The following is an 18,665-nucleotide window of genomic DNA, read 5'->3' as shown; positions in this document are numbered from 1 at the left end:
TTTGTAATCACTGCAGTGGTCTCACTTTTCAACATTTTGCCAGAGAAGAGAGGAAACTAGCTTTAAATGATTTCTGTTTAAGCACCTAACTGATTAGTGAGATGTGGCTGCACTTCAGCCATGGCTGGGAAGAGAGGGAATGATGTTTCCCAGTGAAAGGAAAATTTCACAGTTGTTTTTTTTTTTCCCCTTCTCTCTTCAATTTATGACATATCTTAGATCGACTTAGAATCACTTACTTCGCGGCGCGGGATCGATGGCCGCTGCTCCCCCGTCGACTCCGCTTCCTCCGCTTGCCGTGGTGGAGTTCCGGGGTTGACGGAAGAGAGATTGGGGATCCATTTATCTATTTATCTAAATAGTGTAGACATGGTCTTTGAAGTCAGTAGAGCTACCTGTGGCTCATGGTGCTATTCAGTGTGACTCAGGGTATTGGAATCTAGTCCACAACAGAAAGTAAGGGCCTGATCCAGAATCCACTGAAGTTAGTTGAAAGACTCCAGTTGACATCCGTGAGGTCAGGTCCCAAATGTCTAAGATAAATTTCAACAAGCAAGGAATAAAGCCCTAAAAATGGATAAAGAGAACTGATCTTGGTGGGACTTTTACTTGAATAAGAACTGCAAGATTGGGCCTAAAGTGCATGTTGAGGGTGGTTGTTGCCGCAAAGGTGAGTATAAACAAATGAGAAGCTCATGTGATTTGGTACTGCAAAGCAGCAAACATTAGAGATTTTAGGGAGTGGCTTTTAATTTTTTTGGAAGAAACAAGCTTTTTGAAATTCAGAATCAGAACATTAAAACTATCTAGGATTTTTTTTAAATAGAAAATTCAGATGGATGTGATAGCCACTCAAATATCCCTCTCCACTTTCTGCTGCACGTTGCCATAACAGAGTTGTAAGAGTCATAGTTCTCCTGTGGGAACAGTTTGGATTCAACTGCAACTTTTCATACGCAAAAAAATAATTCTGATTATTCATAGAAAAGTGACTGATAAAGGTGGCGATTTGGACTGTGCACCTGGATAACCGTGACTATATACATTCCAAACGTAAGAAATGAGCATTTTTCCAGACTGAGTAGTTTACCAATGAAAAATACTATGTTATGTATTAAATACAATTTATACTTGATCTTACAGATCTTTCACTATGGAATAACAGACAGAAATCAAATGTATTATGTTTTTTAATTTGTATAGAGCAATATTGTGAGAGTATATAATATAGATATATATATGGAGAGAAAGAGCGCTGTATAGACTTGTACAGAAAAATTCTATAAGAGCATCTGTTTTCATTGCAGACCATGATGTATGAACTTCCTGTTATTTTTTCTAACATTAGCAGTTCTACAAACAACAGAGTGGACTGGTACAACCGCATATCTATAGCGGGCATCTTGCTACTATGCATTTAATCTTCAATTTATTTTTTTCAACCTAGATTTGATTTTTCTAAGAAGCAAATACTGCCTGGCTAAAATGCTGCATTGTCATGACAAAAATAACCTTGGGCACATTGAGCAAAGCCTTGAAAGTATGAGGTGAACTATTATTGATTATTTGGAATTAATAAAAATACCAACAGGTTTTTAAGCAGCAACTGATTTAAACTGATTCTGTTTTCTGACAGACTAGCTTTTTGTCAGCATCTCAACTAGCATCTTGAGCGAGATACTGAAATGGAAAAAAATAAATCTGCTCTGTCTCTCTTCGTGGTGAGAATTTAAGCCACCAAAGTCACAGCTGGCACTGAAAGAACAGTGGCATCAGCAGAGACCTCTATTCTTGCAGGACATAAATTGCACTGAGATACCCCAGCAACGCTGCTGCGGAATGGTCTGGGCTCGGTGCTGTCTGGTGTACGATGCTTTCTTTGGGTTTTTTCTGTATGTGTGAGATTCTCTGTGGTCCTTGTAGCTGTGGACTGGTCTTGATTTTTCATAGCTCCTTTGTTTTTAGGTCTGAAACTATTATGCTGTTGTCTTCTGTGTTCATATCTGGAACTGCTCTTTATATTATTTTGATCTGTTTCGTTACTGGCACCTTGTGACTTGACCGATCCATTGAGCCGGATGCCGTGATACTGTGAGTTAAATCTTCGTCTCTGGCTAGACGGCACATTCTACCAAGAAAGAAAATGAATGATTGTTAGGTTGCATGCCCCCTTAAAAGATTTTGTTAAAAACAAATATAACACAGTGAATATTAATAAGTATATGCAGAATCAAATTCCTTATGCATCCAGTGCATTTGTTTAACCCTGCACGTAACAGAACATATAAGCTTGATCATTGCTAGAGCTCTGTTAAAAACTGCTACATCTACAAGACCATCACTACAGAGTTGGCACCTGAGCAGTCTGCAAATGCGTGTGCTGGTCAAAAGGCGATGATGTATTAGACAGCTCCACAGAAACACCAGCAGCAAAGCTAAGTAGCAGTAAAAACACGTGGGCCCTGACCCTCAAAGGTATTTAGGTGCCTTATTCCTCCTATTGGAATCAGTGGGAGTGAGGCACCTAGATACCTTTGAGGGTCTGAACCCAGGTTCACTCTGACTCGGCCCCCCAAGAATACAACTGCTATTTTTCTGGATAGTAAAGCGTTGTGTAAATAGTACAGTAAGAGCTGCAGAAAGAAACAGCGGATATCCATTTGGAAAGAAAAGAGTTAAGAATCCAGAGGGATGGGGGAGACGCCCATTTTGTTTACCACCTACAGAGAGCGAGTTTTTATCGGTTGTGGAAAGTGGTGGTTTTGCATGGAGTTGTATGACTGCTATGGCAGCAGATTCTATGTACACACGGAACTTATAAAATGCTCCTTATTTTCTCTTTATGGGTCTGTCTCATTTTGTAATCCCTGGTCAGGCAAAACTCAGACTGACTTCCTCAGGAGCTTTACCTAAGTAAGCACTACAGGACAAGGATATTGCAGGGTGCTCCTGTAAATGAAACAGATATAAATATGCCACAATATAGTTAGCAGAACTACTGAACTTGTGAAATAATATAATTCTCTTGAAATCAGGCAGATTTCAAATTTCAAGATCTACCAGGTCCTGAAGGCTAAGCTGATCACTTACCAATAGGAATAAATATTTCCCCATACCATAGTATAGGGCAATTAGGTATCATGCAGGGTTTTGAAAACCTTGCTCTGAAGCAACTGGTAGTGGTCACAGGGCATTGATCTGTTCCTGGTACGGCAATTCCGATGTTCTCCCATCACCTATGTTCCACACAGTCATGAAACTGGATTTGGAAACCATCTACTAGTTCATTTTGTCCATCCCTGTCAATGGCGAATTGCATGTGATGTGTTGCAGAATGGTATTTGGTTTGGTTTTGTTCACTTGGAATACCGCAGATTTTCCCATGAGTTTGTGACTGTTGAACTTCAGTCTAGCTCGTTTCTAGTTTCTTACCTGTTTATTTGTTGGGGTTACTTGGGGAGAGGATTCTGTGGGATTGGAAATAAGATGATTTGGCATTTTAGTGCTGGCCGTTTTACTGTCAAAGTTCTTGATGTGACTAGAGGATTTTCGGGAGTGTGTACTTTGCTTGCCAGATGCCACATGCGAAGTCACTGACAGCAGCACAGAACTGCATGGTGTTCTTGAGGAGTAGTTGTTCTTTGGATGAGAAACTACAAAAGAAAAACACTCAGTGTTATCAGGTACATCATCAGCACCAAAACACAAGGCCCAGATTCTTATCTCAGTTACACCAGAATTCAGTGGAGTCATTTCAGAATCAGGTCCATGAGCTGCCACAGTGGAGAAAGGGCCCTCTCCTCTCCAGCCCAGGTGCTGCTGCGGGGGGAGAGAGCTGAGGGTCCTCTCTCCCCACCATAGCCCCAGAGCACCCTCCTGCACCCCTCATCCCCAGCCGCACCCCAGAGCCCGCACCCCCAGCCAGAGCCCTCACCCCTGCACCCAACCCTCTGCCCCTCATCCCCGGCCCCACCCCAGAGCCTGCACCCCCAACCAGAGCCCTCACATCCCTGCACCCTTTGCCCCAGCCCTGAGCCCCCTCCCACACTCTGAACCCCACCACATGAATACTGTTATGTGCACCAATATGGAGGTGATGTGTCAGACATCACCTCCATATTGGTGCACATAATGAAATGCATTCCACACATGGGTGGGAAAAATTAGAGGGAACACTGCTCACCATGGTGGAGGGATGGCTGGGCCAAATTTGAGTGAGTGGCGTTGTTACCTGGCTCATGGGGTTGTAGTGCCATTCAGATTTGGCCAGCTACCCTTCCATCATGGTGAGCAACACCACAAGTAGCAGCAAGATGAGCAGTCAGTCCTGGTGAATCCAGAGCATGGCCAGCCTGGATGTGATGAGTGAATTGCATGGCTGTTCGGTAGGCCCTGGGCCTCCTCCCTGAATTTGGGCCCTAGGCACGTGCCTACTTTGTCTATGTGATAATCCAATGCTGGTTGTTTCCCTTTACACCTTGGACTGAATTTGGCCTGGAAATTGAAGTGAATTTCATGCTGATAAAAGGCTGCTGAGATGGAGTTTTGACTCCTTCCACAGAAGAGGTATAGCATGGATAACAGCCATGCCATGCGAGCTTCCCTATTATTCCCCAACAATGTGCCTCTACTCTGATTTGCAAGTTGCAAAGGCCATCTCTAGGAGTGAGAGGATAGTCCAGTCTCCATGGCTCATTCAATAATTAGCCTCTATAGGGAACCTGCCAACCCAAAGGCCTGATTGTGATATGGACACTTGTCTACTACTACCTTGATGGAGACCACAAACTCGTCTCATATATGCCATTGGAAAACTACTTGAGGAATTACCACTGTACAATCTCACATGTTTCTGTCACTTCTGCTACCACCCAATTCAAAGGGTTGCATCTCAAACACTTACAGATTTTGGCTTAAAGTTCACTAAAATCAACTCTTCAGTTCTGGATTCCTATAGCACTTCCATAGGGTCTTCAGCCATCTGAGTTTCTGGTCCATTAGCAGTCTCAGAAAGGGCTCTGGTGCTGTAAATAGATTATGGCTGCCCCACCTCACTCTGTTCTGACTTCTGATTACAGAACTTCCTTGTCCCACTTTGTCTTACAAGCACACATGATGCAAATATGCATCAAAAGCAAGAGATGGTGGACAGAGTCTTCAGCGTCCAGAGAGAAAGGAAGTTTCCAGCCAGATACATAGTTTTATCGAATGTTCAACATTATTCAGGGAGGACTCCCCATCTCTCCACCACTAGGATGAAAAAAGAGGTTGCAGCCTAATGCCAAGTGTATTTACAAACCAAGCACTAGCTAGTTTTGGTAGTGTTTTTTTAATCTCTTATTTATTTCCCTCCACTAGGTGACCTCTTAGCAAAAATAATGTAACTCCATATTGCTGAACTGCACAGAGCAAAACAGTGAAATAGTGAGCTGTAGCTCACGAAAGCTCATGCTCAAATAAATTGGTTAGTCTCTAAGGTGCCACAAGTACTCCTTTTCTTTTTGCGAATACAGACTAACACGGCTGTTACTCTGAAAAGTGAAATATAGGTCTTTCTTTTGTAAGCAGAGAGGATGATCTGAGCTGCGCTAGCATTGAATTCTACCATTCTGTCTTTTTTATGACAGACAGGCTGGTGTGGAAGCCAGTGCACGCATCAAGCTGCCTGTCATAAAGTGGGCTGCTTACTTTTTAACAGAAAATACATATTTTTCTTTAGAAAATTGTAAAAAAAAAAAAATAGTACAATGAAGATGTTATATTTTAAAGTGATCTTATAGAGATGATTACACGTTGGAGAGAGAGCAACTGGAACACTTTAAAATCCCAATGTCCATCACTCACAGATGTATATCATTCCTGTTGCTTTCATTTCACACTAATGCCTGTCTTACACTGTCAGATTGTGCAGCTTACCCTCCCTGGCTGCTCAAACCCCACAAGTTCCTTACTTTGCACAAACTTGTGTTAGTTGTTCCTGCAAAAAGGCCCCAAGTCAGCAAAGCCCTTCAGCACATGCTTACCTATAAGCACATTACTAGTTGTTATTTGTACTACAGTGGCATCTCAAGGTCCCAGTCTTGGTTAGGGTCCCATGATGGTTATCATTGTACAGACACACAGTGACAGACAGTCCCTGCCTTGAAGATCTTACACTCTAAATAGACAAGCCAAACAAAGGACGGGAGAGATACAAAAGGCCCAGAGAGAGGAACTGACTATTCCAGCCGAGCTAGGAATTGAGTCCAGATCTCTTGAGTCCCAGTCCAATGCCCTACTGTCTCACCACTATCCTTAAGAGTAATAGCCCTACAGATTGCAATGTTCTGAATTCAGTGGGTCAACTCATGTGCTTAGAGTTAGGTAACTGCACTGATGAGCCAAGGCCTAAATAAAAATAATTAACCTGTGAAATTCACTGCAGCTGCAGGTTATTTATGGAAATATTTAGTAAAATTAAAAAAACAAGTATATATTACATCAATAGCAGCTGTGGTTACACTAGGTAGGATAACAATTAAAGAACTTCCAAATCCTTAAGCTTTAGGGCATGAGATAGTTACCATAAGATCACTGTGCCCAATTAGATGCATTATTTGGAAATTCATGCTTTCCTCCAGCACATCTGGGATTAGCCACTAACAGAGACAGGATACTAGGTTAGATGGATCCCTCAGACTGTTCTGCAATAGCAATTCCTGTGTTCTTGTGTATTAAACTGTTTGTGACTCGAGGGAGACAATTCTTAGGCGATGGAATCACAAGATTCATTCTGGCAGATTCACGATTTGTTTTTCTTGCTATTTATAGTAACTCCTTGGAAATCTGAAGCTGGAAATTGTTTTCTTCCTGAAATCGTTTTTCCTCCACCATGCCATGTTTTGTTTGCTCATGAGTGCTGGGGCTGGTGGAGTAGAGGCGGATGGCTGGCGGGAGGAGAAAAGCATTGAAGTATTTGTTTTTTAAAAAAACATACAAAGTCTTGCACGACATAATGAGAAATCAGAGAGGTCAAATTTTGCATCCGGGGAACATGACTTTTGAAGCAGACAATGGTTTGTGAGCATCTCAGTAAATTTACAGAAGGACAGGTGTAAAATACCTTGCACCAAATTTAGCTTCTGCAAAAAACAATACACATCATCTGAAATCAGTGCAGTTGCTCCCTCTTATGCCAGGGCTGAATCTGGTCCCTTGACATCATGGTAGTGCAGAGAAGTCAAGTAGTTGCTACATTCACACAGCACTTACTTTGAAAATCACCAGAACTTACTTTCTCCGCAGAGCTGAATTTGGGTCTTTAGCTGTTCTGTGTCACAGGAGAACCGGGCAGACCTACCCAGCTCTTCATCATATTTGCGTTCGCTCACAAAGTGCTACAAAAATACAAGGAAATTAACATTGGCTAACATTCTAATGTAGCCCACTTCATTCTATAGATGGTGAAGAAATCACCCTAATGTTAATTATCCCAAGGTCACTGTATGGTCTCTGCTGTCTGTCATCCATAGTGCTCAGGCTCTCTGCACAGAATCTGAGCAGATAAAACAGGAGGAGTTTCCCATCCTGTATTAAGCTCTGGCAGCGTAAAGGGACCTTAAAGTAGGTGTACATTACACTGTACAATACACCCACTTTAAGGCCCCTTTTCAATGCCAGAGCAGTACAAATGCACCTTTGTGTAAATGGAATCAGGCCCAAAGTGGCCTCATTATTGTTAGGCCTCTCAGCGGCCTTTGATTTCCGCCGAAAGATTTTGTCGACTCACTTGCAGAACCTGATAGAAGTGGCTGGGAATGCCCTTCTGTAGCTTTGCTTCCTGCTCTGTGACTGGTACCAAAGGGTAGAAATAAGGCTCTTGGCTTCCTCCCTGAGAGCTCTGACATGTGGAGTTATACAGAGCTCCAACTTGTAGCCCCTCCTGGTCACTGCATACGCCTCCACAGGGGGAGGGGAGAGAGCAAGGTATTTTGGTGTGCTACAATAATATACCAGCAATACTCCGTTCTGGGGGTTACCTGTTCACTTACAAGTGCACTTCAAGGTACTGGTTACAGTCCAAAAAGCCTCAGTAGCAACCATTCAGCAACCATTATTGGAGGGATGGCCTCTTTCCTGATGTCACATCACCCCCAGTGTCAGTTTCTGTGCCAAGGCAATCTCAGCGAAGCTGTCACCTGCAGTCTGAGTTGGTGTGCTTCAGAGCACAATACAAGAAGAACCTGATTGACTGATGCATCAATTTGATATTTGGGAAAAGGAGCTTGTGTCATTCTGCCACTGTGCAGAGGTTTTTGTTATTTGGCCTTTAAGCTTACAGGCTCAATATGGGCCGCAACTAATTGGGACTAATAACTCTGGGATGCACACATAGCAGAAGCCCCTGCTACACTATTTAATAGGGTGCAGCTTGGACCGCCTCCATACTAGTTTCTATTCATTGGCCAGAAGTACAGAAGCTTGCCCTGAGCAGGCGTTCCTCCCACAAATGGTCAGCAACGTTCTGGTCCTAAGCATTTATAGCACAGAATAGGGATACAAAGTTATGTTGGCAGCACAGGCTTAGTCTCCATGTAAAGAGAGCACACATCCAAATGGAAGTGTCTTGGTGGACTAACCTTGATTTCAGCCCTGAGTTCAGCCAGTTGTGTCTCAGCCATCTGACTAGCTAAGTCTGTCAGTCTCTTTAGCTCCTCAGCTCTTTTCTGACGAGCAGTCAAGATTTCCACTGCCAAGCAAAAAGGATAATACATTAGTGCTAGGAACATAATCACTTTTTAACTCGTTACTGTCTGTACATTAACACTATTTGCCGCATTGTTGTACCCATGTTGGTCCCAGGATAGTAGAGAGACAAGGTGGGTGAGGTAATATCTTGTATTGGATCAACTTCTGTTGGAGAGAGAGACAAGCTTTTGCGCTTACACAGAGCACTTCTTCAGGTCTGGGAAGAAGAGCTCTGTGCAGCTGGAAAACTTGGAAAAGGTATTATCTCACCCACCTTGTCTCTGTACATTAACATTGTACATCAACACATGGAAAACACACAACATGGCAAGCACATTTCCATCCATATGACCCTGTCTGCACCGATTAATCCAAATCAAAGGATTTAACTTAACCGTTTATTGTTAAGAAAGATATGAAATTGATATGCTGTTAGAAAATCAAAATCCCCACCCAAAGTTAAACCTGCTCTTCAACATTTAGACAACCAGATGGTACACATGGTGTTTTGAGCTTTTTCCAATTATTTTTTTTAAAGCACAAAATCATCGAGGACTCAGCTGAGATGCAGGAAGTGACTTGAGCCAACAGCTTTACACCCGGTGCATGATGTCTTTTATTTAGATGTGACCATTTTATCCCCTTCTGAAAGATTCTGTTGTATATAGTTTGTCTAATTTCTAAGAGTTATGGTTTTGCTTTCAAGTACAGATTATGCTCTTATGCAGTTTAGCTAATGAAGCCATATTCCATTTATGTAACAAATTTTAAATGCATAAGATTTTTATGAAAAATATTAAATACACAAGACTCCACATGTTGTATACACTGTATAAGGAAATTATTATTTTACACTCCCTAATCTGCTATTAGAAAAAAAATATTATGAACCACAATAGCAGTGGCCCACTCTTTCTTAATGCTTAGGATTATGTAATATGACAAATTGTGGAGGACAATGAAATTTGCAGTTACCTAAACATTGATGATCCATGTGTTTGCAAAATCTGATTCAGCAGTAGGGAAATGGTGGGGTTTGCATTTATGCAAAGGGAGGAAAGGTGAAATCTAAATGTTAAACAATGATAATAGTGTTCTTACGGCTGATGCACAGGACTGGGAGCCAAGAGACCTTGGTACACATCCTCAGCTGATGTAAACTGTTACAGTTGGTTGACTTCCATGGAGCTCTGACAATTTACACCAGCTGGATTTACCCCCTAGTTTCTATGCTTGCTTTGCCACAGATTTCCTGAGTGACCTTGGCACTTAGGGTTTATGTACCCAGGGAAGTTATTGTGTAATAAGCTAGGATATGACTTTAGAGTGTGGACACTCTTACTCTGTACTTAGAGAGACTTTTTGTGGTTTAGCAAAATTAATCTACACAAAGCACTTTTAGTGCAGAATAAGAGCGTCCATGCAGGGAATTAGTGTGGGACAGCTATTGTATTTTAAAGTTCACACCCTATTTTATTGCACACTAATATCCCATGCAGACAAGCCCTTATCCTCTTTGTGCCTCCTTTATACCATCATTAAAACGAGGTGTAATATGACCAAGTCTTACAGAGGGTTTGTGTCGCTTAATTCCCTAATTTTTGTAAAGAGCTTTGAGGTCCTCAGATGGAAGGCTCTGTGACAGTGCAGCACACTGATAGTTATGATAAGTGGTGGCCTTTTACTTTGCTCCTTAGCTGATTTTTTCATTCCACCCATCATCCTTAGCCATATGTGGAATATGGATTCCAGCGTTGTAACATGGGGAATCCCTGTTGGTTTGTTAAACAAGTCACTAAGTTTTATAGTGATCACCTTGCTTATATATTATTCCTTGCTGAAGAATTATTTTAAATTGTGCTAACTATGCTGTCTCTACAGGTTCAGGACCAAATTTTTCAAAGTGACTGTCCAAATCATGTGCTCAAATTCCACAGCTGCAGATGCACACTAGCATGTGATGCACATGCAAATACCTATTTTTGCACACTGTTAAGGTTACCAGTTTGGGAAATTTGACCTATAGAAATATTAAAAATGATCATCAGTTCAATAATCCTCCCATGTGGTGGAAAGATGTGAAGATAAATAATAACATAATTATTAATTAATACTACACACTTTTCAGTAATAACAGCAACCCAAAGATCTAAGAGCACTTTACAGACCCTAACTCTCACAATAGCCCTGAGCGACAGCAGAAGCTGCAATTTAAAGAAAGGCACAGAAATCTGTCCAAGCACACGTATAGAGTCAATGGGAGAGCAGAGAATTGAATCCAAAGTGATATATTAATGCAGCGCGAACCCAATAGGTACATCCTAGGTTAGTATCTCTGTATAATATAACTAGTTTTACTTAACCCAAAAAGTGGATTCCAGCCTCACACTAGATGAATGTGTAGCCCTCTGATAACATCAGAGCTATGCGGTGGATTTCTAAAATGTGGCTTTATTTGTGCACTGGATCCTGCTCCACTGACATCAATGGGAATTTTGCCATTGATTTCATTGGAAGCAGTTGCATGCCCTCCAGGTGATTATGACAATCTTTGCAGGTAACCAAGGAACTGCTGGCTTGTTTCTATCATTATCTTGAAAAAAAAGTCCCCCCAGAACTCCAAATCCACATGTCTTTCACGTTTGTGTTAGAAGATCTCTCATAGGAAACATTTTAAGTGTACATTATGGTCAAACTTTGCTAGAATAATTTCTTCTCTTTTGCCTCCACATGTGTATAGTCACAAGGAACTTATCTGAAAACACAGATTTTTTGTTGTTTTAAACACCTGTCAGCTAACTCAAGAGATCTACATACAAATGCAGCTTTCAAGAACATGTGTATTTGTGACCCTCCCTCATAGCGCTTTAGGTTTATAAACCAGTGAAAGACCAATAGGATCTTCACCTGTGACAGACAATCTCCCTCCTGTGTTACTAATATTGGGACAAATCCTGAGCTCACTGCTCAGCCTTTTTAGTCCTTACTTAGACATACTCCCACTAGAGCTGGTTTAAAAGTGTGATTTCTAATGTGGGGTATACCACTGCTGCTGCAGTGTCCCATTAAATGATTGGTGCGCGTTACCTTTTCCCCCACCAGAATATACCTATCTAGATAGCACCTATACAAGAGACAGAAGTTAGATGAAAGTCTGGAATGCTTCTGATCAGATTTGCCTCAATTGATAATTAGGAAAACAGGTTTTGATCAACATCTGTTTTTTACGATACCTTTTAAATTCATGAGCATGATTACAACTTTGTCTCCTTAAAAATGATGTAAAGCCAAATATAGCTGTATTGCGTGATATTTCACTATATATCTTCATATATTAGAAGCCATGTATATAGTACTATAGTGACCCGAATGAGATATATATATATATAACTGTTTCACCATTAGCAAAGGAGTGCAGGGATTGAGAAAGGAAAATGCAAGAAGCACTCTACAAGCTGTAATAGTAGGTTAAGTCTCAGCTTGGAAAACTCTGGATTACTTGGGATCCCAGGTTTAACTCTTAACTGGGTTGATTCTTCAACCCTCCAAGGCAGATAAAATGATTTCCATGTGTGTGACAGGGTGCTATCAGCATTAAAATATATATGTCACTAAAGTCAGACAATATGTTTCTGAATACACACAGGGGCTGATCTGTCATAAGAAGGTGCCATATTTTAGTCACTTTTCAGAACAGAAACATACTTTAAAAACTGAACTTCTGCCCATTCAGAGTCATTAAAAATCCCATGGACATTTTCATAAGAGAAGGGGTTTGGCTGCGTGTATACGGGACTCAGTCCTGCAAGCCTGGTGCAGACGAAACTCCCATTAACATCAATGGGGATTCCATACATGGAATGCTTGCAGGACTGGATGCTTAGTCTATAAAAAGTGTGTTGAGTCATTCAGAATGGAAGGTGCCATATAAATAGAGAACACTAGAGAATTAGTGATGTCACCACATCCAAATATTCTGAAGGGTTAATAAGTTCCAAAGCAAAAGAGTGACTTCATGATTATATGGAATTCTGCAGCCAGCTTTAGATTCTGACATCCTTGCATTATTGACTATTATTAAGGCTATGTTTTAGTTACAGGTATTTTTAGTAAAAGTCATGGACAGTTCACGGGCGGTTAACAAAAATTCACGGCCAGTGACCTGTCCATGACTTGTCCTATATACCTGTGATGAAAACTTGGGCCAGGGGTTCTTTGGGGGTGGGGGTGCAGGGGCGCCGCTGGTGTGTGGGGGGAAGAGCCAGCGGTGGCGCATGGCCTGGGACCCTTGCTGGTGCAGGGGGGGAGAGGGTTGGCTGGGCTGGCAGGCTCCCTACCGGGCTCCGCGCAGCTTCCCGGAAGCAGCTGGCATGTCCCTGAAGCTCCTAGGGGAGGGAAGGCCAGGGGGCTCCACGCACTATCCCCACAGCTGCCATTGGCTGAGCCGCTCCCATTGGCAGGGAATTGTAGCCAATGGGAGCTGCGGGGGCGGTGCCTCCAGGCAGGGTCAGCTCGCAGAGCCCCCGACCCCTCCATTTAGGAGCTGCAGGGACGTGCCAGATGCTTTCAGGGAGCTCCCCTTCCCAACATAAGCACCGCCCCGCACCCCAACCTCCAGGCCCCTCCCACACTCAAACTGCTCTAGCAACGGCTGATGCGACTGGCCCAGGAGCTGTCTGATCTGCTCAGGCAGCCCTGGAGCCAGCTGCACTGGCCGCTGCAGAAGTCATGGAGGTCACAGAAAGTCACGGAATCCATGATCTCCGTGGCAGACATGGAGCCTTAACTAATACATGTTAACACTCCAGCTGAATTTATAGGGATGGAAATATGTTAAAATTTGGTGCACAATTCTTTTAGACAGAACTTGTTCAGGAAGTGGTAGAGAATACCAGAGGCCCTGTATACAACAAACAATGCTGTAATGCTGCTAGAGGAACTGATTTACTACTTAGTTTTTCTGCAGAATCAAAAACACATGTTCTCCCAACTCTTCCAAAACACACACAAGCACTCTAGTATGTTTTCTACTTACTGGCTTCTTCTTTAACTTTATCAACTTCTGCCATTAATGACACTTCTTTGTCTATGATGCTAAAAAGGAAAAAAAAATATGATTTAACCCAAGATAAAACTATGATGTGAAGCAGAACTAAAATATATCTTATACTAATAAATGCTATTATATAAAAGACTTCAGAACGCTGTTACTGACAGTTTTGGAATTAATAAAGGGAAAATTAAATGGAAAGAGATAAAATAACTAGACACTAACTGAATACAGCAGCCAGTGCTAACTAATCTCTAATGAAAGTTAATACATTATTAGCCAGATACTATCCTTTTGCATTTATATGCGGATATCTCTGATCTAGCTGCACAAGTACTATCTGGGTGCAAGTCCATATTCTCACTTCTGGATTAGTAAAATGCATCCTAGCTAATATCCATGTTGACCTGGTTTACCTCACAGTGCAGTTTCTTACAACAATGTAATCATGGCCACGAGCTAACAGCTTTCTCTCCTTAGCGATCAGGCAACAAGTTTCTCCAGAACACGGTATTTTAATCGAGTAATTAGTCTCTCCTTATGTAAGGTACATAACCCTTGGCACATCACCTAGCAAGGTCACTAGCTGGAAGATTCACCCTCCTTGCCCAGTTTTTGTAGGATTTATGGGATGAGACAGGTACATGGTTGGCTTCCTTCCTGCCTTCTTCTCCTGCAGAGCTCCTGAGCTCCCCCACTCAAGCAGAACTCCTGCAACCCTCTGCCACAGCACTCCCCAGTCCCCATCTGTGCTTTTTAACTGGCAAAATGCAGACAGGTGGATCTGTTGAGAGTTAACAGTGGGTCAAAGGCCCTGTTAATATAACGATGCAAATTAGTGAAGTAACAGCACTAGAGAGCTCGCCAATAGATGGCGCTTTTGTACATAGCTCTGATATACTTTGTAAAGGAGTTCTTGTTTATTAACTATTATCAACATTAATTTTTCAGTTTTGCAGAATCAAAAGGGTTTTGGTCTTGTTTTAAAAAAAGGCATGGCAAGTAGGTCAGATCCCACAAGTGAAATCAGGCAGGCCACTACTGGGGGAAGTGGAAAGTTCAGCTCTTACAACAGAAACATCATAAAATCATAAGCCTTGGCACAGAATGAGATATTAGGAGTTCAAGACCTAAAAATAGCAGCATGAAATGTAGCTTTCTTTCTGAATCAAACCTTACTGATGTGAGGAGACTCGCAGAAGTCAATGAAACTGAAACCTTACATGAATAAGGAAAGGTTGAACAGGCCCTTTACGTCTGGGTTGTTATTCTTTCAGTATTCTAACATAACTGCATTGGGTGATGTGATTTGTATGAAAAGCAAGGGACAGTGCAGCTTCACACCACCCCCAGTGTAGGTCTGTTCCTGTTTGACACAATCTGGTCCGTAACAGGAACAACTATATTACCAATTCATGTGAAAATACCGATATTAACGTACATGTGGTCCTACAGCCCAATAAAGAGTATAAACCAAGAGTATGTATGCGATGTAACAGCAATGTGAAGTGTAGTTACACATAGTGTAAGTCCAGAGTATGCATGTAACAGTAACACAAAATGTGGTATAGATAGGCTCACTTATAATTATAAAATTGCTTCCTCTTGGCAAAGACCAACTGTATGTGCTTTAACTGTGCATAAGTCCTTTGTCAGGAGTCTATATTCTGCATTGGCAGATGGATGAAACAAGAACTAGAGATGGGCTCAGAGTAAAACTCTGGATCTGAACAGTCCCTCCTTTTAGTAAGGTTCATATCCTAATCCAAACTTTGCACCTCTCCTCTCTCTACAATGGGCCGAACCAAAACCCCACATCCAAACACCCGCAAACTTTGAGGTTGTTCAGATTAGATCTGAACTTTGTACCTAGCACAAGTCTTTTCCATCTCTAGCTACATAGCCTGATTGGTATTAGGAAATGGAACAATCAACCCATTAAGTCTCAATCACAGCTTCTAAAACAGCATTGAAAATTGTTTTTTCTAGTCTACACTAACACACATAGATTTCATTACTGGTTCAGAGGCACCCATTGTGGATAAACAGTTTCAACAATTCAGTTTCCTGCTATAGACCAATCTTCTTATGATCCTAAATAACTAACAGGATACAAGGATATTTGTGTAAAAGCAAATACAGGCCATGATTCTGTCTCTCTTATTCTTACACTGTGTCATAAATATAAAGGGAAGGGTAAACCCCTTTGAAATCCCTCCTGGCCAGGGGAAAGCTCCTCTCACCTGTAAAGGGTTAAGAAGCTAAAGGTAACCTCGCTGGCACCTGACCAAAATGACCAATGAGGAGACAAGATACTTTCAAAAGCTGGGAGGAGGGAGAGAAACAAAGGGTCTGTGTCTGTATGCTAGTCTTGGCCGGGGATAGACCAGGAATGGAGTCTTAGAACTTTTAGTAAGTAATCTAGCTAGGTATGTGTTAGATTATGATTTCTTTAAATGGCTGAGAAAAGAATTGTGCTGAATAGAATAACTATTTCTGTCTGTGTATCTTTTTTGTAACTTAAGGTTTTGCCTAGAGGGGTTCTCTATGTTTTTGAATCTAATTACCCTGTAAGATATCTACCATCCTGATTTTACAGGGGGATTTCTTTATTTCTATTTACTTCTATTTTTTTATTAAAAGTCTTCTTGTAAAAAACTGAATGCTTTTCATTGTTCTCAGATCCAAGGGTTTGGGTCTGTGGTCACCTATGCAAATTGGTGAGGCTTTTTATCCAACATTTCCCAGGAAAGGGGGGGTGCAAGTGTTGGGAGGATTGTTCATTGTTCTTAAGATCCAAGGGTCTGGGTCTGTAGTCACCTAGGCAAATTGGTGAGGCTTTTTACCAAACCTTGTCCAGGAAGTGGGGTGCAGGGTTTTGGGAAGTATTTTGGGGGGAAAGACGTGTCCAAACAGCTCTTCCCCAGTAACCAGTATTAGTTTGGTGGTGGTAGCGGCCAGTCCAAGGACAACGGGTGGAATATTTTGTACCTTGGGGAAGTTTTGACCTAAGCTGGTAAAGATAAGCTTAGGAGGTTTTTCATGCAGGTCCCCACATCTGTACCCTAGAGTTCAGAGTGGGGGAGGAACCTTGACACACTGAAATAACTTTACTGACTTCCCCATCCAGCATGCCCTTTTAGGCAGCTGTTACTTGGCCCGTAACATATGTAGTAGTTTACAATACCCGAGAGCACGAGTTTGGTCCTGCAGTTTCAGTATTGTGAACGAAAAGCTCTCATAAAGTCAATGGGAGTTTTGTGGATAATGATTGGAGAACAAGGTCCTAAAGGAGTCACCAGAGCACTGGAAACTACAAGTCAGTTGTGGTATAAACACCTGACTAAAGTACAAGAATTCCAAGTGGAAATGGTTGTATGCAGTGCCGTTGTAGCTGTGTTGGTCCCAGGATATTACAGAGACAAGGTGGGTGAGGTAATATCTTTTATTAGCCCAACTTCTGTTGGTGAGAGAGCCAAGCTTTCGAGCCACACAGAGTAGTTCTTCAGGTCTGGGTTTCCATTTCAGACAGCTAAATTCAGTATCTTCCATTGTTGCATGTAGTGTAGTTGTAGCTGTCGGTCCCAGAACCTGAAGAAGTAGGACCTGAAGAAGTGGTCCAATTGCTGCTCAATATTCTCTAGGCATATGGATAGACTTGGGATTCAAATGGGCAATGGATAATTCCAGCTTATTGCTCAGAAAAGCAATAGCTTCCCAGAATCTATTTCCTATTAATCATTCATGACCACACAGGTATCGAACTTCCTTGGCTGAATTCTCCAGGTGACAACAGTGTGTCTTGAAAATTGCACATGAAACAAACAAAAAAAAGCACTTACAAAAGTGCATCCACAGTACGCCACAGGTTATGTAAACACAACCTTTAGATTGGAAAAAAAATGAAGAAATACCGAGCAATGAGTTCACATAAACAGAGTGAACAAAAACGCCTGGCCCAAACCACTTCAGACCTGTTCTCTCCCCATTCCAATAATAGATCTTTGAATATATGCTAAATTGCTTGGCCAGTTACATTATATTTTGATGCCAAATAAAAAAGCATTTATTACCAAAGGAAAAACGAGATCACAGCCAACCCAAATTTCTTGTATGTTGTACATTAATCATAGTAATAACTTGCCATTTTCTAGATAAGTTTCCACTCTTTATCTATTCTGGTACGTGAATAAAGAACCCCTCAGGAAGGTGCTCAGATACAACACAGAAGTTCCTAGATAAACAGGAATGATTTTGAAATTCCCTTCACAGCTATTACCTGTAATTGAAGATTGAGGCATAAACAAAAGTGACATTTCTGTGGTTCATTTGCCACCAGCAGAATAAATAATATGTTAAACTAAGCTAATTTAAGGACCAGATCCTCAGCTGGTGTAAACTGACATGGCTCCACTGAAGTCAAAGGAGGTACACTAATTTATACAAGGAGAGGATCTGGCCCCATATCTCTAGTATATAGAAGGAGGATGGCATACCTAATCCCAGCAGATGGCTATAAATCAACGGTTCTCAAACTGGAAATCACAAATCACCAATACATCATGAAGGATTTGTAAGGGGTCTATGAACTAATGAAGGAATATGCCTTTCCCCAGCGAATGTCTGATGCCAAACAGCACTGGAAGGTGGAGAGTCATTCTCAGTTTCTCATTCACTCATGGCAGGACCAGGGTGTGGTGTGAGTGAAACTGACTAGTCTGATTCAATTCCCCTTTCCGCAGAGCCCAGTGCAAAAGGAGGTTAGTGCAGAACTCTCTTAACTCTTCACCTACCAATGGAACTTCATAGAGAAGGGAACAAATGAAAAAAAGAGGGACAAACAGAGGGGAAAAAAAGATACAAGACAAATGTACACAGAAAGAAGAAA

At 41.7% G+C, this 18,665-nt stretch overlaps 1 protein-coding gene across 1 annotated transcript in view; it reads right to left on the bottom strand.

Annotated features, from left to right (window-relative positions):
• Positions 1 to 1,179: 1,179 nt before the first annotated feature.
• SPATS2L (spermatogenesis associated serine rich 2 like) overlaps positions 1,180 to 18,665 on the bottom strand; it is a 56,119-nt gene continuing 38,633 nt past the window's right edge. The window contains exons 6-10 of the mRNA XM_077830566.1: positions 13,763 to 13,821; positions 8,619 to 8,728; positions 7,274 to 7,376; positions 3,433 to 3,653; positions 1,180 to 2,128 (exon numbers count right to left, since the gene is read on the bottom strand). Coding sequence (XP_077686692.1) covers positions 1,730 to 2,128; positions 3,433 to 3,653; positions 7,274 to 7,376; positions 8,619 to 8,728; positions 13,763 to 13,821 — 892 coding nt within the window. The 3' untranslated portion in view covers positions 1,180 to 1,729. The remainder of the gene's footprint in view (positions 2,129 to 3,432; positions 3,654 to 7,273; positions 7,377 to 8,618; positions 8,729 to 13,762; positions 13,822 to 18,665) is intronic.

The sequence above is a fragment of the Eretmochelys imbricata genome, chromosome 11 (genome assembly GCF_965152235.1).
Source record: "Eretmochelys imbricata isolate rEreImb1 chromosome 11, rEreImb1.hap1, whole genome shotgun sequence".
In the NCBI taxonomy this organism is placed as follows: domain Eukaryota; kingdom Metazoa; phylum Chordata; order Testudines; family Cheloniidae; genus Eretmochelys; species Eretmochelys imbricata.
Note: the sequence above shows the minus strand (reverse complement) of the source record. Positions and strands in the feature narration are given on the sequence as shown.